The sequence below is a fragment of the Sporisorium graminicola genome, chromosome SGRAM_19 (genome assembly GCF_005498985.1).
Source record: "Sporisorium graminicola strain CBS 10092 chromosome SGRAM_19, whole genome shotgun sequence".
Lineage (NCBI taxonomy): Eukaryota > Fungi > Basidiomycota > Ustilaginomycetes > Ustilaginales > Ustilaginaceae > Sporisorium > Sporisorium graminicola.
Genome location: NC_043728.1, coordinates 185,607 through 210,288, shown reverse-complemented (window position 1 = coordinate 210,288; position 24,682 = coordinate 185,607). Strand labels below are relative to the sequence as shown.

Sequence of the window (24,682 nt, the reverse complement as noted above, 5' to 3'; positions counted from 1 at the left end):
GCTGTGCTGACTGAAGCGACAAGAGGGTCGGAAGCTTCCGATGGTATCGCAATGGCCGTGGTGGTGACTGAGAGAAGAAGAGTTGAGAGTTGCCTAGAAGGAAGACCCTGACGGACAATGGGCTCTCGCAGTCGAATTGTAGCAGAAGAAGAAAAATTGGCGCAAAATCTAAAAATTTCGACACTGCAGCAGCAGCAGCAACCAAAACCCGTCTGCCGAGAAAAAGAAAAATCGTTTTGGAAAAAGAGGGTAGCCAAGTTCAAAAGAGGCAGCAGATTTGGGAAGAAACGTCAAAGCTTGAGCGAGACTCAACTGCTCCAATGTGGCTCGACAATTGGAAAAAGAGGGTAGCCAAGTTCAAAAGAGGCAGCAGATTTGGGAAGAAACGTCAAAGCTTGAGCGAGACTCAACTGCTCCAATGTGGCTCGACAACAGCGCACATCGACATCAACGACAACCATCACGTCTACTTCTCAAAGGACTCACTGGCCACCTCTCCAAGTGGTTAAGCTTCAGCAAAGAATCGCATCCCATCACAATGTCGGACAAAGCCGCCTCGCTGACAAGCGACCAGATCGACGAGCTCCTCCTCTCGGCTCGATACGGAGATCTGGAAGACCTCGAATCCACCCTCTCGCCCCTGATCACTCCCACCAACGCTACCGATCTGCTGGGAAGCATCAAGAACGAAGACGACAACACGCTGCTGCACTACGCTTCCGCCAACGGCCACCTCGAAGTAGTTGAGTACCTCCTGCCGTACACCAACCTGCCGCTCTCTCTGGCGCAGAACATCTCCGGCAACACACCGCTCCACTGGGCAGGGCTCAACGGACACCTCGAGGTAGTCAAAGCGCTCGTGGCGCACATTGAGAAGCTCGAAGTCCAGAATCCGGAAGAAGCGAAGAAGCTCAACCTCATCTTCCACCCCAAGACACCGGCGTCCGCATCAACACACGACGCGGAAGACAGCGAGCCAAAGGCGGACGATGGCTCGGAAAGGAAGCTGTGGGATGTAAGGAACAGCGCAGGTCGCGGTCCTATGAGCGAGGCACAAATGAGGGAGCAGGAGAGTGTGGTCAAGTTCCTGCTCGAACGCATGATCGAAGGTCCCGAGGGTTCGACGTTGCAGCCTGCCGAGCCGTTGCCTCCAAAGCCTTCTACGGATGCAGTGACGGTCGAAGAGCAGACGGCCAATCTCAGCCTGAAGAGCAACTAGAGGGACCAAATCTGACTGCGCTGCCTTTCAATGCACACTTATCCATGTACTTTTATCACCTCGCACAATCTCAATCTCTTGCTGCAAACTCACGCTCGATCTCGACAAGACTTGCTTGTTGCTTATATTACGAAGCCATGAAGGGGCGAACATACGTCTACATGCGCTCCCCAACTACACTACTGGCAACGATATGCCATCTACCCGCCGGGCAAGACAATTCAAACGAAAGTCAAACCGTCCACCCGGCAGCCAAAGCCACTCTGCCTGCCTGTTGTTTACTTTAGATGGCCTTCGACTTGACGAGGCTCTCGATCTCGGCAACAGCGTTGTCCAAGATCTGCTTCTGCAGCTTCTCGTCGTTGAGCGAGTCCTGGACCTTCTTGATGACACTGGCAGCAAGCTCGCGCTGCTCCTGCTCGCGCTCGCTCGCCTCGAAACGCACCCACGAGTCGAGCACCGACTTGACCTCGCTGGCAAGCGCCGTCTTCTGTCGCAGCTCAAACACCTCCTTCTCCGTCTGCGCCGTTTCCTTGGCAACAGAGTACAGGGCTTGGGTGAGTCCGACGACGTCCTTCTGCGACTCTACCGAGTCAATACGTGCCTGCACGGCCTCGGTGTGCTTGGCGCGGGCGCCGTTGAGGATCTTGGAAATTTTCTGTTGGTCGGAGTGAGGAGGGAGAAGGGGGCAACGGGCCGGGGGTCAGTGGTTGAACTTGTACAGCGGAAGTCAAGGCAGTATTTGCAACAGCAGCAGCAGCGAGCAGTGTGGCCGTGTCGAGTTGGCGAGTGTTACGGACGGCTGATTGGCCTTACTGAAAGGAAGGATTGAGCAATCTGCCAGTCTTGTCGGAAGGTCCGTTCCATTCGTTGATGCTGGATTCAAAGGAGTAGGTGGTCGGAATATGGCGCCGCAGTATCGCAAGGGACAGACTAGCCTAGTCGGGCCAAGTATGAGCTGTAGAGTCGACGCTGAGATTGCAGCGTGGAGATGCTAGGCCGGCACGTCGGAGTTGGCTGAAAATGTCGAGGTGTAACAGCAAGGTAAGTCCAGCAGTCGCGGCTGCGATCGATATGTTGGTGGTGCAATCTGCGCCGCCCGACCAATAAAGATGGAAAGAGATGTGGCATATCCTTGCAAAAGTCCTGGAGGTATTGGAGTCGACTTCAGCTAGTTCCTGTTGCGGAAGATATTGCTTTGCATTCTATCCTGCTTCTCCGCCTTAACCTGCTGCTTTTGCTGTTGCTGTTGCTGTTGCTGTGGGTGCTGCTGCTGTTGTTTTGTTTAATGTCGGTAGAATTCTTACCTCAATCTGGGAGTCAGCCCACTCCTTGTAAGGGCCGGTGATGGCTCGGCCAACAAGAACGGCAAAGATGAGCGAACCGACGAGGATGACGGTCTCCTCGTTGGCGACGTAGATCTCCTTGCTGATAGCGACGGCAGTGAGACCGGTTCCCAGGGTAACCCAGCCGGTCTTGCTGACAAGCGAGTTGCCGGGCAACGAGTCAATGATGGAGCTGGCGCGTGCCTCGGGCGAAGGCTTGTCGCTGTAAAGTCGGATGGCGGCGACCGAGGTGGCAGCACGGGGTGCCACGGTGGGACGCGCAAGGGCGAGAGTGGGGACCCTGCGGGCAGCGACACGGAACGACATGTTGAGATAGGGATGACGAGGATGAGAAGAGGGGAAGAGGGGATGGTGGACGAAGAGATGATGACGAGCAAAGAAACCTCGAATGATGGCGACGACCGAAATTCTGCGATTGGCAGGCAAAGCAAACATCCAGCCCAAGCCAGAAGAGAGATGGATTGGCGAATTGACGGGCTCTGGAAGAACACACACACAAACGGACACTTAGGCTCGCTCTCCCTTCTTCGGAGTGTTGGAGCGTGCTTGCACACCGCTTTCTTTGTAGACCGCTCTCTGTGGCTCCAGTTTGGATATTCCGGACCTGCTCAACGTGCGCTCTGCTAATGAGTTGTGAGTCTCGGACGGATTGGAATTGCGGCCTGCCTTGAACGATGCTGAAATTGACTCGAAAGTTGAAATCAGCGAGCGGGTGGCTTCTATTGGGGGGTCGCAGGCAGCAGCCTCAAATGAATTCAAGAAATTGAAATCAGCTTCGCTTCAAATCGATCACGAAAAAAGAATTTGGGACAGGCGGGAGGTAGGAATTAGCCTCTGAGCCTGTTTGTTCCGTCTTGCGCTTGAGAGAGAGAGTGGCCGGAGCCGAGTTTCCACGAGTCCATTAGGGTTCCCCATCGGGGAAGTAATGAACTGTTCGATCCGATTCAAAGCGGAACATCCCCGGCGACTTTTCTGTCTGAGAACAGTCAGCCGCAAATTGACATCAAATGTCACCGTTCTCGCTATGTTGGACCCTGAACTGCCAAGCAGCGCTGTACCGACCTAGCGGTCTTCGTGATCTTACCTGTGGACATCAACGGCGGCGTGGGTCGCTGCTTGTGGTTATGACTCGCACTCTGCAACGTCGATCGGATGAAGAACAGCCGCGGCATTGGCAGAAGGCGAAGGAAAGACAGTGGCTGCGCCTCTCAATTGGCCGAGCGAATGTCAAGGTTCACCTTGATGAGTGAGCAATTGTATCATTTTTCGGTAAAACCCACCTGTCACTGCCGCCTGATGCCTGCTTGGCGGCTCATGTGGCAATCGTTTCGTTCATCAGCAATCTGTTGTTTCGGGTTGGCCCATCGACTGTCACTTAGCAATTGGCGAGCCTTATTATATTCGACGAACGTGAGATCAGTGGAATGAGCTCACGGTCGCTTGCACGAAGAGCTGCCTGCTGAAGTCATCGCAGTGCACCGCCAAGCGTCATTGCTCGATTGGAGAAGTTGCCTCGCTCGGTGAGCACCGACTCTTCCTTCTGCTATATAAAGTTCTTCACTCGGGGTCCTCCAAGATACGGTCACCCTTTACCCCCTCACGATCTATTGTCAGCCAAACGACAACAACAATCAACATGTCGGAAGCTTACGCAGGAAAGTCTGATCAGCAGATCATCGACGAGCAGGTAGGTGCTCAACACCACATTCTCAATAGCATCGTCCACAAGTACCAAATCTGACACCAGCCTATCCTTTTCGTTTGTACCAGTTCCGTGACCTCGATAACAAGTCAGACAGCCGTCTCAAGGACTCGTTCAACCCCAAGACCACCGTCACTTCCGAAGAGTCGGGCGTTAACGAGTCTGGTCTCGAAAAATTCCCCGGTGCCTCGGTCAGCGTCGGCCGCAACGGTCAGACGGGTGGAGGCACCAATCCCCAGAACATTCCACCCGAAGAAGGCGGCGACGACCGATCCCAGCGTACTGGCGAGTCGAGCATCCGATTCGAGGGCACCGGCGGGCCCGAAGACAAGAAGTTTGAGGCGTTGCGCGATAACCCGGGCGGATTCGACGCCAAGCCCAGAGGCATCGACCAGACTCGCCAGGCCCAGCTAAACGAACCTGTTCCGCAGACTGAGCCTCAGCGACTCGAGGATGACCAGGAAGCTACTGCCCGCAGCCATGTCATCAACTCGTGATATTCATCCCAAGCAATTATTGAGCTGTGCAAGTGCAGAAAGCCGCTGTACGATTACTATTCCTGTGTATCTTTCTTGTGAGCACAAGCTGAAACATGTGAGAGATGACGGTGTGTCAAAAGTGGGCAGCACCGACAAGTTGGTGAACATGCGCTGAGAGCAAGAACAGCGGTCTAACACATAATTTTTTTGATTCCGACCTTTTTCACGTTGCAAAGCGAAGCGTTGATTGGCAGACGATAGAGACTTTGCTTCGCGCTTAGACCGGCTTTCAGTTGAGCATTTCGAGCCGTAGGTGCGAGCGCGGGCTGTGTGCGCTCCAGTGCCGCCATCCCCGCCTTTCTTTTCTCATCAGCTCCCTGTCGAAATCTGCTCTTGTGACTCTGACAAGAACAGTCGAGGCCTTTTGCGTTCTTGGTCCGCCGTCTGCCCGGTAGTGCCCTTGGCCGCCTCGAGATTCGTGCATGAGTTGCAGACTGTGGGTGTGCTAACTTGGCCTGCATTTTCTCCGGCTTGAGTCATTCACGCAGCAACAGCTTCCCCGCACCTCGTTGATTTCAAAGTCGTTGTCTCGCGAGCGAGTCCGTCCTTCCTCGGGATTTATCGACATCCGTCTCACTTTCTCCCCCTTCACTCTACCTCTACTACTCCATTCAAAGACATCACCCTCATCACAAGCAACGTCCATCTCGCATTCCGCTTATCCGCCTAGGCAAGGCATACCCGCGCGTCCAAGCATCAAAGCTCTTCGCTCTTCATCCTTCAAATACTCGGCAACGTGCTCGCCATCGAGGCTGAGGCGACCTTCGAGCCTACATTGGTGTAAACACATCGTACGCGCGCACCGCACGACGATCATCGTTGTGGACAATCGACTCCTACCGAGTGTCGATTGCAACCCTACGCCGCAACATCGGTACTGTGCGTCCTCAGACGCCCCCTTACACCAGCAAGACAGACACGCCGCCGACGCTGAGCTGTAAAATCTCCCAGAACCCATCTTCATAACGGAGGGCCTGATCCCTTTCTCGGCTGTCGCCAGCCACACTCATATACCACAATGAGCTACCACATCTCACAAAAGCTGTGGTCCCAGCTGCATCATTTTGCAAGCTTCCCACAAACCGGCATTTCGCTGCGGCAGATGGTGCAGTTCGGCCGCAACCCTAACCCGGGCACTATCCTGCAAGCAGGCAGCTTTCTCGCTGAAGAGCTGCCCATCCGGTTGGCGCATCGTGTCAAGGAGCTCGATGAATTGCCACACGACCTCTCGAAAATGCCCTCGATCGTCAAGGTGAAAAACTGGTACGCCCAGTCGTTTGAGGAGCTCGTGAACTTCCCCAAACCACGGCTCTCGGACTCGGTACAGAAGCTCCTCCAGACCGCATCCAAAAGCGCAGAACCCCTACCGGAATCCAAGCCCAACCCCAGCTTGCTCGAGTCGGCTACCGTCGCCGACAGCGATGCGGGCTTGGCAAAAGCGCTCGTGCCCAAGAATGGCAACGGGTCAAGATCACGTGCGCTGCTCGAGCACCGATACTATGCCAATCTGCCCGATCACCAGTGGCCCAGCGAGATCGAGCAGTACAACGAGGACTTCACCAAGGCACTCGAAAAGATCAAAAAGAGGCACGACGCCGTCGTCACCACCATCGCACAGGGCGTGCTCGAATACAAGCGCTCGAGAAAGAGAAACACGCTGCAGGCTGATGTTCAGTCGTTCTTGGACCGCTTTTACCTTTCACGAATCGGCATTCGTATCCTCATCGGTCAGCACATTGCGCTCAGCCGTTCGTCGCAACGCCCCTCTTCCAAGCTGATCGGCAGCGGTGCCAGCGGCTCGAGCAACAGCGGCGACTACTCGCTCTCGGACCAGATCGCGCGCGTCAAGGTAGATGGCAACCAGGAGCACGAGCAGTACGTCGGCATCATCTGCACCAACACCAACGTCGGCGCGATGGCGCATGAAGCCATCGAGAACGCACGCTTTGTCTGCGAGGAGCACTACGGCTTGTTCAAGGGGCCGCCCGTCCAGCTTGTCTGTCCGCCCGATCTCACATTCATGTACGTGCCGAGCCACTTGAATCACATGCTCTTCGAGCTGCTCAAAAACTCGCTCCGAGCCGTGGTGGAGCGCTATGGTGTCGACCAGGAAGACAACTTCCCGCCCATCAAAGTGATTGTCGTTGAGGGCAAAGAGGACATCACCATCAAGATCAGCGACGAGGGTGGAGGAATTCCGCGCAGCGAGATGCCTCTCGTATGGACCTACATGTATACCACCGCCCAGTCGGAGGACTTGGACCCGGAGTTCAACGCTTCGGACTTCAAAGCGCCCATGGCAGGATTCGGATACGGTCTACCTCTGGCAAGGCTGTACGCACGCTACTTTGGCGGAGACCTGAAGTTGATCTCGATGGAGGGGTACGGTACGGATGTGTACGTACATCTGAACCGTCTCTCTTCGAGCAGCGAGCCGCTCCCGTAGGAATACCTCAGGTCCAAATACGGCTGGAAGCGCAATCGCACCATAAGCGAGATCGAGGCCAAGGAACGCGACGTTGAGCAAAGGGGCAGCGGTGCATCTAGATCGAGACTGCAGCAACCGTCGCTGCTGGAATCACCGACGTTCGCATTACCGCACTCGCCTCCGTCGTCGTCGTCGAACCAGCCTGGATTTCTGAGCCGTTTTGGACCTGCCCCTGCTGAGGGTGCGAGCAGGGGAGGAGGGTTGGGTTTTCTGCTGGCACTCTTGCCTCAAAGCTGGCAGCGGAGGTGGGGACCGTACCAGCAGCAGCAACAGCAGCAGCAGCAACACCAAGCGAGTGGAAACGGGGTGCAGCAGGGATCGAGCGAGGATGTACCTCCACCTCCGCCTCCACAGACCGGGAGTGGCGGTAAAGATACTGTCGGTCGACCGGTTTGAAAGATGGCAGTTATGCCAAGACGACTCAGTTGCGGGGATGACGAGCTCACGCCCGACTGCATTGACAAACGACCGCCGCAACTCATACATGTACAATAGCCTCGTGATGTCGTTTTGCAACTTTCTTTCTCGAGAAAAGCTATCGCAGTCTGGGTTGACAGTTTGCAAGGCAGTTGTTGCAAGCAGGATAGGAGTCGAAGGCCGAGTTTGAATTCGAACGTGTTGCTGTTTGAATACATGTTGCCAAGGCGCCATCATTCACCTGTCTCTCTCGCAGGGTGATGTTTGAAATTCCCCATTCGGATGTCATGGGTTGACGCTCTGTTCCATTCATTCAATCCACAATGAGGGATGAGAGAGCACGAGCTCGGCCAATAGTGGGTTCACAGTCTTTAAGGCCTTCCTGCTTCCAAGTTGAACTCGGGAATGACTTGCATGAGCGCTGCAGGTCACATTCACAGAGCTGAAATTGCGGTATGAAGAGCTACCCCCACGCCGAGGTACTCATAAGCTTCCTATGCACAATGCCCGCAGAAGCGCAGATAGTGCTGCTTTGGCGAGCTGCAGCGTTCAAACATTTCGCTTACCGGTCGACTTGTATCGATCGAATGGACATCATTGCTGTCGAAGGTTATCGAACAAGGTCTGGCTCTCCGGAGAGATTTTGTGCTGGCGCAGATGGCCGATTTGCCAACGATGCTCTCGCTCGCAAATCTGAACCGGATAAGACGCAAGGCACCGTGTGCAGGCAGCAACGGGCGCTTGTTGGTCTGTCGGTCTAGTGCTACTCTGAAAGGAGCAGAGCACACATCAAAGAGGAGCCACACACAAGCGAGCTTTAGTTTGCAGAGGTAGAGCGAGGGCGGTCCCTTTTTCGCTCGTAGGCGACATTTTCGGAATATGAGTGACCACAAACCCCTTCGGAATTGCCGTCGTCTTGATCGCTGCTCGGCTGCTTTCCGACAAAAGATGAGCCGCTCGGTACAGCTGCACACAAGACGATGTGCCATCTCGATCCAGCGTCGAGAAGGCTGGCCCAGGCTCGATCTCATGAGAAACTGGCACAAAGCGCAACGAAGGCTAGCAAGGCAAAGCAAAGCGAAGCATCACTGTAGCTGTCAAGCCGACGGAGCAATTTCAGGGGTCCTGCCTCGGTCCCCACACTGCCCCAGTGCCTGCTTTCTGCTTCCTTTCTTTTCTACACGGCTTTATGAATTGATCGACCGCGCCTGTCAAAGGTAGAAAGACAAAAAAGGCTGCTGCCCGCGTAAAGAGCATGTGCGGACTGTGCCTTTGTGCCTGTGTCACTCGCCCTCTGCATGTGCGTGTGTCGGCGTGTGCCCTGCTCGCTCCCCTGCTCCCTCGCTTGCAAGGCAAAGCAGCTGATCAGTGTCTGGTTCTCGTTCTGTTTCTGCTCCGCCGCCGCACGAGTCGCGCTCTTCCGACACTATTGTGGCAGCCACAGCCAGCAGCCTCTTTTCTGCGTGTTTGACCGGTTGAGTGTATGATTCTTGCTGTATCTGTCACTTTGTCGCTCTGTCCAGCTCTTTCGCTTGTCCACGCGCGACGGACAAGTGCCAAACCGTGATCGCCATCCTCTCATCGATTCCCCTCCCATCGTCGCATCGTCTTTCCCCATCACCGTCTCCTCCTACTTCCATTTTGCGAGCATCTCTGGTGTCGTTCTGCGTTCGGCTCCACCCATACCACTGTTCAGCGGCTTTGCGAACAGCCTCCTCGACGGTCCATTTATTCGGTGCTATCGATTCAACAGGGTCTGCGCAGTGAGGTGGCGTTCCTAAGGTTAGTCCATCGCACGCTTCGCCTGCTCGTACCTCGATCGCTTCGCTTGTTCGGCGCTCCATCGCCGTCTCCGCCACGCTCTTTAGTTCGCATTCATCGCTGCTTCCTTAACACGGCCATCTCTGCCCCATTCTCGTATCGGAACCAATTGCCTCCCCCAGCTATCGTCGCAACGACGTTGGATCGTCCCAAACGCGGCCCATCACGGCTACGTCACAAAGCAGCGCTCACCGTCCACCTGCTCTCGACGCGACCTAGCGCGCTCGTTCGCTAGACCTCGTCTCGGCACCTACAGCGTTGCAACACTCGAATGGAGACAGACCCACAGGGCACCTCTCTCTCTACGCCTTTCCAAAGTAGCATTCGCCCTGCATGAACGGTATCGAAAACGGGCAGAGTTTCGACCCGGCGTTTGACGCCTTCTTCCAAGCGCCATCCTCCTCGTCGCCACACCATCAGCTCCAACACGTAGGCTCGGACACACCAGCATCGCTCTCGCATATGGCTAGCAACGCCGATTCCAATCCCTCGCTCAGCCCCTATGGGCACGATGCAGCGGCTGCCGCCATGCGTCCCAACTCCTCCAGCGGCAATCTCCATCTCAACATATCGGGTCTTTCTGTAAATAGCGAAGCTGAGCACCAGCAGCGGCAGCAGCAGCAGCATCTCTCTAACTCGCTTAACCTTGCTGGCACCACCGCTTCTTCGCCTCAATCAAATCTGGCCTCACCTGCAGATGCAACCACCTCATTCCACTTGAGCGGTGCACCTGCTCCTACTTCATCGCCAATGCTACATCCCGAAGGCACTGCTGCTTCCGTGTCGGACGCTCATCCCGCAGCGCCCTCTGCATCCTCGCCGCTACGCACAGAATACAACCTCAACAACGAAACAGAGGCAATGACCGCAGCCATGCGATCCTACAGCTCCACCTCGATCAAAAGCGCCCCCGGCTCCCAGAATGCAGACAGTCCCACTTCGGGCCTCGGAGGCATGGGCAACCAGAGTTTGGGGGACGTCTCCGTCGACGACCCTAACGTCACCAGCCAATCCGAGGCCGACCTGGCTGCAGAAAAGAGGCAGAGCAGTAAATTCGTCTACAAGCTCTTCCGCATGGTCAGCGACCCTGACTATCAGCATCTCATCAGCTGGAATCGAAACGGCACCAGCGTCATGGTGTGCAACTTTGACGAGTTCGCCAAGGAGGTGCTCGGCAAACATTTCAAACACAGCAACTTTTCCAGTTTCATTCGGCAGCTCAACATGTACGGCTTCTACAAGGTCAACAAGACGCCGCGCGGTCATCGCCAGTCGGTCGATGCCCAGATCTGGGAATTCTCGCATCCCAAATTCCTGCGTGGCCGACCCGACTTGCTCGACGACATCCGCAGGAAGGCGTTGGACTCGGAGCACGCTCGTGTTGAAGCACGAGATTTGCAGTACAGCGTCAGCGTGGGCCAGATGCAGTTGCGACAGCAGGTCGACGAGATGCAATTCAGGCTCGAGGAGCTCACCGAGCAGAATATGGCGCTTCGCACTTTCACTACGCAGCTCAGAGACGTGCTTGGAATCGTGCTGGAGCACGTCAAAAAGACAAGCGGGGGCAATCTTGGCTTTGATGTGCGTATCCCTACGCTCGATCTTCCGTCGCCAATCCCTCCGCAGGGCCTGTGGACTCCTCAGGGGCACGACGGTCCGCCCATTTTCGTCACGGAGCCCGAGTTTGGTGCAGGTGTTGGCCCCGGTGGTCTACGCATGGGCCTAGGTGCAGGGCACGCACCTCAGGCTATGCATGGTCCTTCCCCGACCTTTGGCGCAGGTCCCGAGAGCTTTGGAATGGCGGGCACACCTATCTCTCGGCGCGTATCGTCGAGCTCGGCGCACAGCGAAGGCATGCTCACGATGAACGGTTCACCGATGCACGGCTCGATGCATGGCGAAGCTGCGATGATGGGGATGGGCTCCAATATGACGCCTCAACGTTCGGCCTCGTTTGGCGAGGGTCAAATGCCTCCTCCGCAGTTCAACTTGGGCCGTGGCGGAGGGCCGGGTGGGAATCGACCAGTTCTCGCTGGATTGGCCATCGACACTTCGCCGGCAGCGGGCATGTTTGCGCACGGCATGCATCCGGGTGTGAGCCCCACCTCTGCCGGGTTGTCTGCCAGCAATGCAGGCCTGGGGGTCATGAGCATGCCGCCGTCGCCGCTGACACCCCAGCACCAGGCCATGATGGCTGCCATCAACACGCCGCTCCCACCTTCGCCTGCGCCAGGCGCCATGATGGGCGGTCAGTTCAAGTCGTTTGACGGATCGCCGTTCCTGCCCGGTAATGGTTTCCCGCAGTATGGCGGCAGTCACAACAACTTCAACATGGCTGACTCTGGCTTTTTCGGCCCCGACGGTGGCGAAGGACCGAATGCAAAGGCGATGCGCACGCCCATGAAGCGTACTGCTTCCAACTCGGGGCCGAGTGCTCAAGGGACGCCCGTTTTGATGCAAGCGACATCGCCAGGGCTTGCCAAAAGAAAATCGCCGATATGAATCGTCGGTGCTCGTTGTTGATATCTTTAGCTCCTCCTCTTTGTCTCTTTTTACTATACCCGGGTTATTTGCGCCGAAAGCTTTGACAGCTTTGCGGCCGGCCCATCTCTTGATCGCTTTTCGTTTCGGAAGCTCCGACCCAGGCCAACATTGACCTGACCCACACGCTCGTTTTACCTTTTTTTTGCTCTCCCCGCTGCTCACTGAGGACCAGTGGTTCGCCTTTCGTATGACCCCATCAACCGAGAAGGGCGGTGAGAGTCAGCGTTCGAGCGAGCGAACTTGGTCCGACTACACTCATTCACACTCTCATCCTTTGCCGCTTTCGCTTCTTGTCGGTTGTTACTAGTAGTGCTGCATAACCGAGCAGCTTTGTTATAGTATCGGGTTCAAAAACGATTGTTGCATGAACGTTTTTGGTCGTCGAAATGGCCTCGAGCGTCGCTCTCTCTCTTTCTCTCTGTCTGGAGTGTCTGCGTGTCTCAAACGGGCAAATCGGATGATTTGCAGCCATGCGAGACGCAACCAAGAGCGGGGAATGCGCATTGTGCGCATAGTGCGCGTTCGTCGCGTGCCTTTCATCAGCCGAGAAGGGTTGAAATTTTGAGAGTGGCGGCCTGAGCGTTTCATCGTGGCTCTGGACCCTTGGAAGCGCTGTGCGTGGTGTGTGTGTGTCTGCATGCCCCACTCAGCTCAAATGAAAGAGCTGGAGAAGCCGCTCGTTGTTGACTCCACCCCATCATCATCCAAGATACGACAGGCGTCTGAAGACCAGAGGCTGGCTGGATTCGGTGAACAGGGACCGTCCATCCGCGCAAACGTTGTTCGATCAAAGCACCAGGACAATAGTAGGCCACGTACTCTCGATACCTGACCGACACCGCCACTTCCGACGCCATGCCAGACCCACGAAAGGTGCCACGTGCTTCCTACGATTCCCAGGGCACTGCCTCAGATGCGACATTGGAGGGGGACGAAAAGCTTGAGCGCTACCGCGACGTCGATTTGTCTCCGGAGATCTCCTCGATATACCCTCCCAAACGCACCTCTTCGCGCTACAATGCCGACGCCGACGATCTCGAAAATGGTATGGAGATGCAGCTCGACGACCAGGAAGCGGTGGGATTGATGCAGGCCGATAGAGATGGTCGGCTGAACAGGCGGATGAAGATGACGCCGGCGCCGGTGTGGGCACGGCTGGGTTCGAATGGCTTGAGAGCCGGTAAGAACAGACCGAATGTCTTTGCTGGCTGCTTGATCTTTACCGGTGTCGTGCTTGGGTTCATGCTCGGCTTGCCCTTCCTTCAGTGGCTCTCGTCAAATACAGGGAATGCCGCAGGAGAAGCAGCAGCAGCAGCAGCTACAACGGCAGGAGCGGAACGTCCCGTCATCATATCCGACACAGTAGACCCTGCCGCATCAGCATCGACCATCTGGAAGCAGGCACCGTCTGCCGACACAGCTGCCGGCAACTATGCTCTTTCCAACACATCCATCTTCCAGGTCGACTTTCAAGAAGCGGGCTGGAACGACTTCGCCCAATCTGCGGCGGGCACCGGTCTCGATCCAACCGAAGTCGCCTCGTCCAAGTCGAAAGACGGCAAGGATCTCATGCCTCTGGATATGGACACTGTCTTTGGCGGCACCCTTGCCCCCCAGACGAGTGACCTGACGTGGAGCGAGGAAGATCCAGACGAAGGTGTTTTCAGCCACGTCGACTGGAGGGAGCGCAACATTTGGCTCGAGGACGTCACCCACGCCAGACACCAAAAGACCGGCACGGGCAAAGTCGCCTCATTCGGCGGCAAGAGCTTGATGGTCGAAGGCAAAAACGTCGTCGATGGCAGGGGCAAGATGCTCGACTGGACTAGCTTCAAGTTCTCGCCTGATGTTCGCTGGGTATTGTTCTTCAGCAGCGAGACCAGTCAATGGCGGTACAGCTCAAAGAGCTACCTGTGGCTGCATCACATTGCCAGCAAGAAGACGGTTCCGCTCGGGACGGGTCCTAGTGGACCTCCAAAGGTCTCGTTCGCGGCGTGGGCGCCCCAAAAGCCAGGCGCCTCGTCGCAAGATCCACCCAGCATCGCGTACGTCGAAGAGAACAACCTCTACTTTGTCCCCCGTGCGGGAGAAGACGCGGTCAAAGTGACACAGGATGGAGCCGCCACAATCTTCAACGCCGTGCCGGACTGGGTCTATGAGGAAGAAGTGTTCGGTTCGGACTCAGTCATGTGGTTCAGTCCCGGTGGCACCAAGCTCGTCTTCCTGCGCCTGGATGAGACTGATGTGCCTGTGTACGAGTTCCCCAAGTACAATCCGGATCGGTATCGAGCCGGACTCACGACGCCGTATCAGAACATGACGCGCATGAAGTATCCTAAACCTGGTTTCCCGAACCCTACCGTCAGCGTCAAGATGATCGATCTCGACGAGATTAGAGAGGCGACCAGGAAGGGCACCAGCATCCGGCCCACACAGTATACGCTGCACAGTCCCCAGTCGAACAAGGGCAAAGCGGAGAACGATGTGGATCGGTTGCTCTCGAGCGATACGGGGGTCAAGGAGAGGTTGGTGACCGAAGTTAAGTGGGTGTCGGATGACCAGCTGCTGGTGAAAGAGACGGATCGGTACAGCGACGTGATGCGCATCGTCAACTTCGATCTTTCAGGCCAAGGCAAAGGCCCTGCGGAAGGTCGTACCGACTTGGTGGGGCAAGCAGTTCGCAGGCAAGATGCACGTGCCGACAAGAGCGGATGGATCCGCGCTGCGCAGACCATCGAACCGCTCTCGCACCATAACTTGTCAGTAGGATCAACGGCCTATCTCGATATCGTCGTGTCGGCTGAGGGGTATCGGCACCTGGCGTACTACGAATCGGCGGTGTCGGACCGACCCATCTTCTTGACGCGTGGTCGGTGGGAGATTGCGGAGCTCAAGCACGTCGACGCCAAGCGGAACAGGGCCTACTTCGTCGCTGCGAGGCCTACGCCGGCGCTTCGCAACGTGTACTTTGTCGAACTTCCAGACTGGAAGAGGGGTTCTGTAGACTATACGGTCAAGGAACCCGTGGCGCTCACGGACGTGTCCAAGCCAGGAACGTACGACGTAAGCTTCGATCCCAAAGGCGCCTATTACGTTCTCGACTATCAAGGACCCGATGTGCCTTATCAAAAGGTCATCGGCGTCGACGATGCCAAGTTTGAGCTCATGCTCGAGGAAAACACGCTGTTGCGTCAGATTTCTAGTCAGTATGTCAAGCCGTCCAGCACGTTCTACCAGCTCGTGCTCAACAGCACCATGCCAGACGGTACAAGGACAGTGGCGAGCGTCAAGGAGACTCGCCCGCACGATTTCGACCCGACTGGTGCCACAAAGTATCCGGTACTGGTGCGAGTGTATGGCGGGCCGGACTCGCAGCTGGTGGACGCGAGGTGGAACCGCGCCGATTGGCACCAGTACGTCGCGTCGACGCTTGGGTACATTGTCGTGATTGTCGATGGACGCGGGACAGGGTTCAAGGGGCAGAGCTACCGAGCTGCTGTGGCGGGCAATCTGGGCAACTTGGAAGCGCAAGACGTCAACGAAGCGGCACAGCTCATCTCTACGCTGCCTTACGTCGATGAATCGCGCATCGGGATGTGGGGTTGGTCGTACGGCGGCTATTTGACAGGCAAATGCGTCGAGCTCAACCGCAACATCTTTTCACTCGCCGTCTCAGTCGCCCCGGTCACCAAGTGGGAATTCTATGACTCGGTCTACACGGAGCGATACCTCAAGTCGCCGCAGACCAACAAGCAGGGCTATGAGACGTCGGCGATACACGCCACGGCCGGGTTTAGCAAGACCAAATACCTACTGATGCAAGGATCGGCGGACGACAATGTGCATTTCAGCAACTCGGCGCATCTGTTGGACCTGCTGACCAAGGCCAAGGTCAGAGGGTTCAGGTTTAGGATGTTTACCGATTCGGCACACAGCATCAGGACGAGGGGAGCGTACAGGGAGCTGTTTGAGGAGATGACGGCCTTTCTCAGGGAGAACTGGGGCGCGGGTGGCCGGAGGGAGGCGAAGAAGGCGAAGGCGAAGAGTAGGCCTGGTTTGCACAATTCTGTAGAGTGATTCGAAGGATATCCAGATGTGTCTCCCTGCTGTTGATGGTATGGCTGGTTGTGCGGGTAGCGTGATTCGAGTGAGGTCGGTGAAGGTGCACTGTGCACTATCTTGACCCGGGTAGCCGTCGGGACTGAGGTTGAAACGGTCCATTGCTTCCCGTTGGAAGTACCAGTTAGCAGGTGCGAAATGTCCGGCCCATGTCGCTAACCCCGGCTGGAACTAGAGTGCGTATCGCAAACCATACGCGGCTCACGGGCAGGTGAGGGTTGCGCTCCCTAGAGAGCGAGGGCAAAGAGCAAACGAGACCCGTCGGTGCAGCTTCGGTTTCGGCTTTGGCTCAGCGACCGGTCAATTTCTCCTCTCCTCTCCGCCCCCGAACTTGCGGCTTTGCTTGGCGGAATGAAAACCCCGTCTCCCCGCGCACGACCCCAGCCTGTTTCGAGCGCCACAATCCGGGGGTCACGAGCTCAAGTTCAATGCCGAAGTAACATACAAATAGATAGCCGTGTGCGTGGGGTGAATATCGAACTGTATCGAGTCACTGCGGGGGTTTTGGACACCGCAAATAGTACGCCACGTCTCTTTGGGTTTTTGCTCTTTTCTGTCCGTGGGTTCTCACGCTAACCGATGGGTGCACACCTGTTAGCGTTACGAGATTGCCTTGGTCTCGGCGATAAAACGGTGAGCCATTTGTCCCTTTTTTGTTTTTGTCGCAGGACGTGGGTGAGATCTGTGGGATGAGGGGTTTCGGCTCACAGAGGGAGTGGCGCGGATACTTTCCCGGTGACCTTGGATCGGGGACAGGGATAAGAAGGTATATAAACGGCGACTTGTATCGAGCCTCTCCTGCGTTGTGTTTGCTCCTCCTTTCCTGACCACCACATGTATCGTATTTGGTCAGCCTCTCTACCAATATGTCGTCGCTACGGGAGCCTTCCACAGACACGCACACCCCAACCCCGCACTCTCGGGCCTCATTATCCTCCACCTCGCGCCCTCACACCAACTCGACCCTCCGCCCGCGCACCACCAACGCCCTGCGCCATGCGGTCAAAAGCATCCGCCAGTTCACCACCGAGGGCGATGACGCGCACAGCACTCGCATGTTCCTCAAAGAGTGCTCGCTCTACACATGCTTCCTGCTCGCCGGCTGGGTGGATGCGACACCGGGAGCGCTACTCCCCGCCATTCGCGCGCAGTGGGATCTGAGCTTTGTCTATGTCTCGATGCTCTTCGTCGGCACGTTCACGGGCTGCATCATTGCCGCTGCTTTCGTCTCGCCGTTGATGGACCGCGTCGGTTTTGGTAAGATGATATCGGGCGCGGCTGGGTTGGGGCTAGTGTTTCCAGTGGTGTTTTTGACCATGCCGCCGTTCCCCGTGCTAATCGCAGCGATGGTGTTTAACGGCATGTCGACGAGCACGCTGGATGCGCTGGTGAATGTGTGGATCAGTCAGCGGCCCAAGGCTAATGTCAGGCTGGGTTTCACACATTTCCTCTATGGAGTGGGTGCGTTGAGCTCACCACTGGCAGCAATCCCGTTCTTGCACGAGGGGAGGAAGGGGATCGCGTTCCAATACTTCTTCTGCGTATCGTTGGGGTTGGCGACCGTGGTGGTAACGCTGGTGACGGTGGCGTTTAGGCTGCAAAGGGATGAACATGTCGAGGGGCCTGCAGAGGCGGATGGTTCGGCGGTCGAGTCGTCCATCGAGCTGCAACCTCGTACAAGCACTGCGGATCAGAACGGCAAAGGAACGGTCACACCGAATGCTCACGGACCAGCATCGTTGGACCTCATGCCGACGACTTCCAACATGGCGATGGGCTCGGAACAGCACGCGGGTTCCATGGCCCCCAACGACGCGCGCACGGGATTCCACAAGCTCCGCGCGGTGGTCAAGCAGGGCAAAGTGGTGCTGCTCAGCTTTTTCACGCTGGTATACGTGGGCACCGAGGTTACCGTCGGCGGCTGGAGCTCGACGTTCCTGCTCGAAGTGCGCAACGAGCATACGAGCGCCAATGCGATCGTGTCAGGCTTCTGGGGAGGTATCGCGTTCGGCAGGATCCTGCTCATCCCCGCCACCGCGTGGATGGGCGAAGAACTCGCAGTGATGGTCTACCTGTTCCTCGCCATCGGCCTGCAGCTTCTGGTGTGGCTGCTGCCCAACATTGTCGCCAACGCAGTGGCACTTGCGCTACTCGGCGTGTTCCTCGGCCCGGCGTTCCCCGCCATGATCCGTGTCTGCGAACGCACCGTTCGTCCGCGTGCACACTTGACAGCGGCCATCAGCTTCATCTCGACGTTCGCAGCGGCGGGCATGGCGGTGCTGCCGTTCTTGGTTGGAATTGCATCGCAAAAGGCACCGCAGGGGATCAAGGTGTTGGGGCCGATGCTGGTGGGGATGCTGGCGGTACAGATTTTGCTGTGGACTGCGACGAACCGGGAGTACTTTGTCAAGAGGTTTGTAAAGCGCGAGGGGAGGGGCGAGGTGGATGTGGATCGACTTGATTAGCAGCTGTAATGTTAATTATGTTTTTTTGGTTCGAATCGAGATGATGGTTTCGGTCAGAGAGCGAGCGGACCGAGGTTGCATGCTGAGTTCCGAAAAGGACCCTTGATTGTAATTTTGTGATTTAGGCTTGGCAGCACGTCACTGAACAAAAATGTTTTTTTTGTCTTGGATATCGGAGCCAAGTCGCAGCAGCACAACACGAGTCACCTCCAATTCAAGGCTCATACGACATCATGACAAAACTGAGCCTTTTGTTCTTCTTTCACACATCACCAAACACTACCACCAACACCGATAACATCAACGACAACAAACTCTCCCACGCAACGGATACCCACCAAGCCTCTCACACACACGCTCACACACCATATGCTGTTACACCTTTCCCGTTGAAAAAGCGCTTCGTCGCAAAGTATATAAACCATGGTCGATCTCGAAAAAGGTCGCTCGAGATGGCGAACAGCCTACTACGCATCGTACGCACCCAACATGGATCCTTCTCTGGCCACGGATGCTACAGCTGCGATCAAGGACCAGCGTATCCATGTCGAGCCACAACCACCAACACCACAGCATCAACAGCTGAGTAACACAAACTCGACCAACTCGCCTGAAGCCTCGTCCACACAGGTGAGCTCGCCCCTGACACCGACTCGCTCGCAACGGATGCGATCCGAGTTGCGACGTATCACCATGCATTTCACTCCTAGCTGGTTCAGCGTCAACATGGGGACGGGTATCAGCGCCATTTTGCTACACCAGCTGCCATACCAGTTCAACGGGCTGGGCATCATTTCAAACGTTATCTTTGGCTTTAATGTGCTGCTCTTCCTGCTGTTTCTCGCGATCAGTGTGGCGAGGTACCTCATCTGGCCGCAGCTATTTTGGATCATGCTTTTCCACCCAACGCAATCGCTGTTCTTGGGCACGTTCGCCATGGGCATGACGACCATCATCACCATGTGCGCCATCTCTCTGGCGCCAGCTTGGGGCCAAGGCTTCGTCTACTTTACCTGGGCATTCTGGTGGTTTAACGCAGCCCTTTCGCTCGCCATCTGCATCGGACTGCCATTCATCCAATTCACGCGGCACGTTCAATCGCTCGACAGGATCACTGCCGTATGGTTTTTGCCCGTCGTTACCACCATTGTGTGCTCGGCTACCGGTGGACTAGTCGCCGATTTGCTCCCCGCAGCACACGCCAAGCTGACACTGATCGTCTGCTGGGTGTTGTGGGGTACGGGCTTCGGCATGGCATTTCTGCTCATGTCGCTTTACTACGGCCGCCAAGCCATCCACAAGATTCCACCGGCACAGCTGATCGTCAGCACGTTTTTGCCGCTCGGCCCGTGTGGACAAGGCGCATTCGCGCTGCTCCAGTTCGCATCCGTGCTGTACAAGCTTTCGCTCTCCGACGGCGTCGCTCTGCCCAGCCCGGACGTTACCAGCGCCGAAACCGCGCGCATTATGGCCACTGCCATCTATGCCGTCTCGGTCCCCGTCGCGCTAGTCATCTGGGGGCTCGGACTGGTATGGCTCCTCCTCGCCGTATCGAGTTTGGTCGATCTGTGGCTGGTGTCTGAGCTCACGTTCAACCTGGGTTGGTGGGGGTTCACCTTCCCCTTGGGCGTGTTTGCGACGGCAGCAATCAAGTTTGGTAGCGTGCTGGATTCAGGTGCATTCCGGGTGCTGGGCACCGTGTTGGCGCTGATCGAGGTGATGCTCTGGATGTTTATCTTTAGTATGACGATGAAGAAGGCGCTCAGAGGGGACATCTTTTTCTCGCCCTGCTTGGCCGAGATGTGCGACGAACAGGGGGAGCCGCCGAAGTATGTGCCTCCGGCGAGGAAGTATACGTTTGAGCCAAGGCCAATCGCGGTTGGTTCGTTTGGCGGCGGGGAAGAGCAAGATGGTGGGGACGGTGAGGACGGGGAAGACGGGGAGGAAGGGTGGAGGAGTCGGAGCAGAATGAGGACGGGGAGGATGGGGAGGGCCGAGGCGTCGGTGACGAGGGTCGCGAAGAAGTTGATTGGCGTCACGCCGTCCAGGTCGCCTTTCAGGCAGGAGAGGACCAGGGAGAGGAGTTCTCAGCGATCGCCATGATCTTTGCACAACTTAGCAGCAACATCATCGTTAGTGATAAATACCAGTTAACATTACTGTCAGTATCGTCAAGTTAATTGGTTGGTTCTGTACAAAATAATGAACTCAGTCTAGTGTTGTCCGGCTGAAGCTGGGAGAAGCTCGAAAGTCCACCCCTCCACGCGACCTTCTGTCTTCTCGCTCAGCGGTCCACACACCATGGCGCCGATCCACCACTCTTCCTTCTCTTCTCCCCCCAGTGGAGCGAAACCCTTCTTTTCGCGCAACAGCAGCCGTTCTTCCGCCTCTTGGGAAGAGGAGGGTAGAGTGTAGTAGACGTGCACGTCCGGGCCGGTCTTCTCGATCTCAAGGTAGACGCTCGAAGGAGAGCGCGATGGGAGGGGGGAGACGTTCCAATCCGAATAAGGGCTGGTTGCGACCACACTGTATAGCAAATCGAAAAGAAGTGTTAGTTCAAATCCTCTTCGCTATCGATGTTGAGTGGTGGAATACGTACCCGACGTACTTCCGTCCGCCCTCGTTCTCGATCCCGGCCTTCAACCACGTCTGGCCCTCACTGTCCTCCACCGAAGACGACGGGCCGGAAGGAGGTGCGCGACGGATGAACAGTGTCGACTGTTGATACCGCTCGCTGCCCGCCTGCTGCACGGTGCCAGACAGCTTCCAGTTCTCTCGTGGGTCGATATGCAGGGTCTGGTACACGAGCGGACCCGAGGTGCGGTGTGCCGAGGACTCAGGCACCGAGTGCGGGGCCGACGTCCACCAGTCCGTGCGCTTACCGGAGGCGATGCTGATCGTGTAAGAGTTGGTGGAAGAAGGCGTGACACTGTAGGATGAGGTTGAGGTCGGGTCGTGGAACGCCCACTTGGCGGGAGATGGGGTGCTCATTGTGCTGTGGATGATAGGTCGTAAGGTGTTTGAGAGGTTGGTGATGGTTGGAGGTGAAGGACAGACGTGTTCGGGTGACTTTATTGATGTGATGACCACAAACCCGGCTGCTAAGTAGCAAGTCCAAAGTCGCCACTATTCAGACGCTTGCACCTAACGTATGACTCGAATGCGTCGACGATGCCCAACCCGACTTGCTCGCAGCCAAACGTCGCTGCTCAGCACCGAGTCATCAAAAGCTACACGTCATGCCCAGAGACGGACATTCCCCCACACACAGGCCCAGCTCCCCCGCACGTACACGTAGTCTCGGCTTCCCGCGGACCTTCTTTCTTCTGTTCATGTTACGCCGGCATTTACCCTCGTACCACGACTTGGGCAAATAAGTCGCGCCGAAATGAACCATGAGATTTGATTTGAGTTGTTTTGTTTTATTTTTGCGGAACGAACCGCGGGAACGCATGTTTTCTTTGCGGAAAAAAAAAAATCCCTGCCGCCGCTGCGGCTGCAGTTGTGTGCTTCCAGAATAACGCCATTTCGGTTCGCAATGTCGAGGTGCTTGAAGAGACGAGAAGAGCCAACCAGATTGCAGGGTCGCCCCGGCCAGCGCTTCGGGCTCTGCCAGGTCCGAAATTGTGCGGTTTGGACTCGATGGGCTGGGTCTGTTCCTGGAAGCTGGAAGCTGGAGAGAAAGTTTTGCCTGCATCCGCGTGCTAAAGCGAGCTAAACTCACTCACCTTATCTATTGCGAGCATGAAACAGCGGTTCCTGAGTGTTATCGACTGGTTCGCACAGTAGCTCGATTAGGTGCTAAAAGGTGCATTTCCCCCTCCTTCCTTCCTGACCACATCCTTGTCCGACCATGTCGTCTCCTCAAGAAGTTGCTGCGAGTGGCTCGCGTCCATCTATGGAGGCAACGCACAACAACAAGCTGCGATCCGAGGAAGATGGCGCATCGGTGGACAAGGTCATCCACACTACCGCCGAGCACGAACATGTCGAAGGCGGCGTCACCGCTACCGAGCGTGCTCACCTCAAGCAGGGCCTGGAGCAGCGTCATCTGTCGATGATCGCGCTGGCTGGCTCCATCGGCACGGGTCTCTTCCTGTCGCTCGGCGGGTCGATCCAGACTGGTGGTCCGCTCGGTGCGCTCCTCGGCTACGCGGTCGTGGGAGCCATTGTATGTGCGGTGCAGTTTGCGCTCGGTGAGGTCTCGGCACTTCTACCCGTGACTGGCTCCTTTGTTCGCCATGCCGACTACCTCATTGACCCCGCGTGGGGTTTCGCCGTGGGTTGGAACTTGGTGTATGGAAACGTGCTTTCCATCCCATCCGAGATTTCGGCCATCTGCGTGTTGTTCCAGTTCTGGACCGATATCAACTCGTCGCTTTGGATCGTGGTCTTCATCCTCCTCACGTTCACTATTGGCATTGTGTTCGTTCGCGCCTACGGCGAGGTCGAATTCGCCTTTGCATCCCTCAAGCTTCTTACGATCGTCTTCCTGATCATCTTCGGCCTGGTCGTTAACCTGGGCGGCATTCCTGGTGTCGAGCGAATTGGATTCCGATACTGGGATACGCCTGGGCCGTTCGTCGAATACATCGGAACCGGTGCTTGGGGACGCTTCCTTGGCTTCTGGAGCTGTATGATCAACGCCGTTTTCAGCTTCGCTGGAGTTGAATCCCTCGCCATGGCCGCTGCTGAAACCAGGAACCCGGGCCGAACAATTCCACGAGCTTGCAAGCGCGTGTTCCTTCGAATCGTCCTCTTCTATCTCCTAGCGGTGCTCGTTGTTGGAATGCTGGTTTCTTCGGACGATCCTCGACTTGACGACGAATCAGGAACCGCCGCCCAATCGCCCTTCGTCATCGCCGTCTCCACAGCAGGCTACTCCGCCGTCGGCTCGGTTATCAATGCCGTCGTTATCACGAGCGCCTGGAGCAGTTCCAACCAGGCTCTGCTAGCCGGGACCCGAGTGCTGTACGGTCTTGCCTTGAAGCGACAGGCACCTCGTTTCTTCCTCACCACCACCTCGTGGGGCATCCCGATCTACTGCACGATCTTCTTCACGGCTTTCATGTTCCTGGCCTTCATGTCGCTCTCCTCGGGTGCCCTGACCGTCTTCTACTGGTTTGTCAGTCTGACCGCGGCAGGTGTACTCGTCTCGTGGTCCACCGTGTTGTTCAACCACATCCGCCTCAAGACAGCTTTGAGACGCCAGGGCATCCCGGCCTCGGAGCTGCCGTGGAACAACGGCTGGACGCTCTACTCGAGCTATGTTGCGCTGGTCATGTGCATCGTCATCCTCTTCACCGGAGGCTTTAGCGTGTTCACCACTGGAAGGTGGGACGCTAACAGCTTTGTTTCAAGCTACCTCGACATTCCGCTCGTCATTGTCTTCTTCTTGGGATGGAAGTGGATCAAGAAGACCAAGTGGGTCAAGTTGGAGGAATTGCCGCTGCGCGAAGCAATTGAGCAGGCCAAGGAGCGAGCAGAGCAGGCAGAGAGGGAGCAGGAGGCCGAACAGGCTCTGAAGGGTAGAAGGACTTGGCTTCGGTTCATCAGCTGGATCTGGGACTGAGACTTTTTTTCTCTGTATGCTACTGCGATCTATTCTAATCGTCACCGTCTTTTGCTATCAATTTATTCTCACCGTGTTGTTCCTCGCCTGACATGCCCTTGTAACAGCGTGCGAGCGATCGTCACCATCTGTAGCCAGGACATGGCATTCACATCGGTGAGGCCGACTTGTAATGGAGGGTTCCGCTGCGTTGTTCAACTTGAAATCGTCGTTGTATCGTGAGGGTGCGTCGAAAATGGGTGGAGGTGGGTTTTGACTGGCCAAACGCCTGCTTCATTCTTCTTGAGAGGTTTTTGCTGCAATTTGTCTCTCTTCCGTCACAGTGCGGCAGCGCTCTTTGGAATTCGCGACGCAATGGAGAGCGTGGGATCGAGAGCACGGAGACGCCGATTCCAAAAAATGGCTTCTTGATTTGCACGCTCCTCTTCCCCACCCTCACCTTATCTCGCT

The 24,682-nt window shown here is 56.3% G+C and overlaps 10 protein-coding genes across 10 annotated transcripts; 8 read left to right on the top strand and 2 right to left on the bottom strand.

Moving 5' to 3' along the window:
• Window positions 1-538: 538 nt before the first annotated feature.
• Window positions 539-1,219, top strand: EX895_003034 (uncharacterized protein; the record flags this gene model as incomplete). The annotated part of the gene is made up of 1 exon (XM_029883632.1): window positions 539-1,219. The coding sequence occupies one exon, from the start codon at window positions 539-541 to the stop codon at window positions 1,217-1,219; it is 681 nt and encodes a 226-aa protein (XP_029739923.1).
• A 283-nt stretch (window positions 1,220-1,502) lies between these two features.
• On the bottom strand, window positions 1,503-2,871 carry EX895_003033 (uncharacterized protein; the record flags this gene model as incomplete). Its single annotated transcript, XM_029883631.1, has 2 exons — window positions 1,503-1,877; window positions 2,527-2,871. 2 exons carry the CDS (start codon window positions 2,869-2,871, stop codon window positions 1,503-1,505), a joined length of 720 nt encoding a protein of 239 aa, XP_029739922.1.
• A 1,330-nt stretch (window positions 2,872-4,201) lies between these two features.
• Window positions 4,202-4,764, top strand: EX895_003032 (uncharacterized protein; the record flags this gene model as incomplete). Its single annotated transcript, XM_029883630.1, has 2 exons — window positions 4,202-4,252; window positions 4,336-4,764. The coding sequence occupies 2 exons, from the start codon at window positions 4,202-4,204 to the stop codon at window positions 4,762-4,764; spliced, it is 480 nt and encodes a 159-aa protein (XP_029739921.1).
• A 1,060-nt stretch (window positions 4,765-5,824) lies between these two features.
• EX895_003031 (uncharacterized protein) lies at window positions 5,825-7,252 on the top strand (the record flags this gene model as incomplete). Its single annotated transcript, XM_029883629.1, has 1 exon — window positions 5,825-7,252. The coding sequence occupies one exon, from the start codon at window positions 5,825-5,827 to the stop codon at window positions 7,250-7,252; it is 1,428 nt and encodes a 475-aa protein (XP_029739920.1).
• Window positions 7,253-9,865: 2,613 nt separating this feature from the next.
• Window positions 9,866-12,034, top strand: EX895_003030 (uncharacterized protein; the record flags this gene model as incomplete). The annotated part of the gene is made up of 1 exon (XM_029883628.1): window positions 9,866-12,034. The coding sequence occupies one exon, from the start codon at window positions 9,866-9,868 to the stop codon at window positions 12,032-12,034; it is 2,169 nt and encodes a 722-aa protein (XP_029739919.1).
• An 897-nt stretch (window positions 12,035-12,931) lies between these two features.
• EX895_003029 (uncharacterized protein) lies at window positions 12,932-16,153 on the top strand (the record flags this gene model as incomplete). The annotated part of the gene is made up of 1 exon (XM_029883627.1): window positions 12,932-16,153. The coding sequence occupies one exon, from the start codon at window positions 12,932-12,934 to the stop codon at window positions 16,151-16,153; it is 3,222 nt and encodes a 1,073-aa protein (XP_029739918.1).
• A 908-nt stretch (window positions 16,154-17,061) lies between these two features.
• Window positions 17,062-18,660, top strand: EX895_003028 (uncharacterized protein; the record flags this gene model as incomplete). Its single annotated transcript, XM_029883626.1, has 1 exon — window positions 17,062-18,660. One exon carries the CDS (start codon window positions 17,062-17,064, stop codon window positions 18,658-18,660), a length of 1,599 nt encoding a protein of 532 aa, XP_029739917.1.
• A 423-nt stretch (window positions 18,661-19,083) lies between these two features.
• EX895_003027 (uncharacterized protein) lies at window positions 19,084-20,763 on the top strand (the record flags this gene model as incomplete). Its single annotated transcript, XM_029883625.1, has 1 exon — window positions 19,084-20,763. The coding sequence occupies one exon, from the start codon at window positions 19,084-19,086 to the stop codon at window positions 20,761-20,763; it is 1,680 nt and encodes a 559-aa protein (XP_029739916.1).
• Window positions 20,764-20,873: 110 nt separating this feature from the next.
• On the bottom strand, window positions 20,874-21,651 carry EX895_003026 (uncharacterized protein; the record flags this gene model as incomplete). Its single annotated transcript, XM_029883624.1, has 2 exons — window positions 20,874-21,186; window positions 21,260-21,651. The coding sequence occupies 2 exons, from the start codon at window positions 21,649-21,651 to the stop codon at window positions 20,874-20,876; spliced, it is 705 nt and encodes a 234-aa protein (XP_029739915.1).
• An 862-nt stretch (window positions 21,652-22,513) lies between these two features.
• Window positions 22,514-24,232, top strand: EX895_003025 (uncharacterized protein; the record flags this gene model as incomplete). Its single annotated transcript, XM_029883623.1, has 1 exon — window positions 22,514-24,232. One exon carries the CDS (start codon window positions 22,514-22,516, stop codon window positions 24,230-24,232), a length of 1,719 nt encoding a protein of 572 aa, XP_029739914.1.
• Window positions 24,233-24,682: the final 450 nt, after the last annotated feature.